The sequence below is a fragment of the Sphaeroforma arctica genome (assembly GCF_001186125.1).
Source record: "Sphaeroforma arctica JP610 unplaced genomic scaffold supercont1.1019, whole genome shotgun sequence".
NCBI lineage: Eukaryota > Ichthyosporea > Ichthyophonida > Sphaeroforma > Sphaeroforma arctica.
The window spans coordinates 2,298-4,645 of record NW_014039539.1 but is presented as its reverse complement, the minus strand read 5'-3'; the positions used below and the strand labels follow the sequence as shown (position 1 = coordinate 4,645).

The window sequence follows — 2,348 nt, the reverse complement described above, 5'->3', positions numbered from 1 at the left end:
CATATACATATACCTATATATATTTATATTTATGTATATGTATATGTATGTATACATATACATCTATTTATACACAGTCATACACACACACAAGTGTGTGTACACATACACACACACACACGCACACATATATATATAATTATATAATTATCTATTTATGTATATATATATGTATATAGTTATATTTATAATTATATTTTTTATTATAATTATCATGTATGAAAGTTTGTCTGTATGTCGAGTTTTCTTCTTTTTCACATCATTAGACCGTTTGGACATGAAAGATATGGCTTGACCCTATATAATAGAATATGAATTATTAACAATTACTCTCAATTTTTCGAATAGGTCATTTTCACTGTAGAGTCGTATCAGCTATTATATTATTTTTAAAAAAGGTGTAGTATTCTGTCGAATATTGTTCGTCCGTTGTTCTACGCTCTTTTTCTTGCTTGCGTTGTGATTGGCTAGACCAGTTTTGCGCTTGTAGTGATGCTATATGCGAAGCTACAGTTAATGTACATGTAGCATGTAAGTATGTTTCAGTAGCATATATGTAGATATATAACGGTGCTTTGACGGCCAGTGCATCTAAGCTTTTCGTGCTCGAAAGCCAGATTTGAACTAGATATAAAAATAGATATTGGAGCATTCGTACACAATTTGGATTATTACTATCACGGAAGGTCACAGCATTTTATAAGACGGGGATACTGTATTTTGGTCAAGTCGACTGTATCTGATCTGGACATTATCAAAATATCCATCTCATATAGACTGAACTGTTAGGGGCTATCTCGCTCTCATAAACTCGTTGTGGCTCAAAAGTGTGCCCGAGAAGGCCCCCGAACAAGTATCCCGTGTCATGGTATTGCACGTGGTGCAACGCAGATATGGGCTACTGCACCCTGCACGGGGCCCGCAGTCTCTACAAACTATACAATGCAACCGGTGGAATATCAATCGCTGATAATTGACTCCACATCAATAAAAGATATCTAAGCATGGATATGCATACAGGCAACAACAGCACTTGACAATTGGAGATGTATTTTTTTTTGGGGTGGTTTTGTCTTGAAGTTTTGTTTTATTTTTGAACCCAAGCTGACATAAGCTGCGAAGGACAACTGTTCAAAAAACTTAATGACCACTATCGAGAAGGACAACGTATCGTAAACTAACATACTGCAAAATCTATCGGGCTTATCTTTGTCAATCAATATCAAATTCAAAAATGGCGTGAGTGTGGAGCTGAAGAACATGTTTTGTATCGCTTTTATCAGAGCACCCGTGCTGTGCGCTAACTTGTAACGTTACCACACTGCGCACTTTTGACGAATCTTAGGATGCCAAACATTTCCGCCCAACATTTCCGCCCAACTTTTCCGCACTTTGTACACCCTCTCTATATAGTTACTAGCTTAGAATCGGGTACAAATTGATCTCCATATAAACGAGATGATGATATAACAACATTTGGCGAAACTCTACTGCTTCTTAAATGTGCATCGCATTTTAGATTATGACCGTCTGGGCTATCGTTGGTCCGCCGGGTGTAGGCAAGGGTACATTTCTGAACACGCTAAAAGCCGTGCTGAAGGATGGTCTAAAGTGCGTGTCATTCGGGGATAGATGCAGGCAACTCGTCAAAGTTGAGGATCCGTTTATGATGGAGGTAGTCGATACGATGAAGCGTACACAACTTGGCTCGTTGCAACGTGAAAACTTAACACTGCAGCGCAACTTGTATGTCACTGCACAGTTAATCGAGAGAGAATTCACAGGTTCTCTACCAAATATGGTTATACTGGACAATTTTCCTCGTTCAATACCAGAACTACAGTTTCTCGCGGAACATAATATAGATGTGAGATGTATCATGCTCGATATATACGATCACGAGGCTGTGCACTATGTGGAACGAATCTCTCGAAGAAAGCGAGGTGACAATGCAAGGCTCCGCATCCAGGAATACTTGTTGTCGACGAGACATAGCATGAATGACATGATCGAGACAGAACGCAACAGCATACGTATAGAAGTGTCCGCTGATGCCTCGCCTGAGGTAAGTTCGGACTTCATTTATACGTACTCGCAATTTTCATCTTCTATATGAGGATCGAGGAATTCATCCAGAAACAAGTCGTGCACTTAGACCGGCACTATCAATATTCAATACACACGAAGTAAACCGTGCGTGTGGCACACTTTCCATCTTCACGCAGGTGGTTTTCAAAATGCTCTGGACTGTGCTCGATCGTGACCAATTCCTATCCGATGCCAGTTTTGATGCAGGCAGTGGCGTCAAAATCTGACATGCACGCAATTGCAGCTACTTCTATTCACTA

The 2,348-nt window shown here is 39.7% G+C and overlaps 1 protein-coding gene across 1 annotated transcript; it reads left to right on the top strand.

Moving 5' to 3' along the window:
- Positions 1–1,522: 1,522 nt before the first annotated feature.
- On the top strand, positions 1,523–2,065 carry SARC_09695 (hypothetical protein; the record flags this gene model as incomplete). The annotated part of the gene is made up of 1 exon (XM_014296279.1): positions 1,523–2,065. A coding segment is annotated over one exon (543 nt), but the record flags the coding sequence as incomplete, so codon positions are not given.
- Between the last annotated feature and the right edge of the window lie 283 nt (positions 2,066–2,348).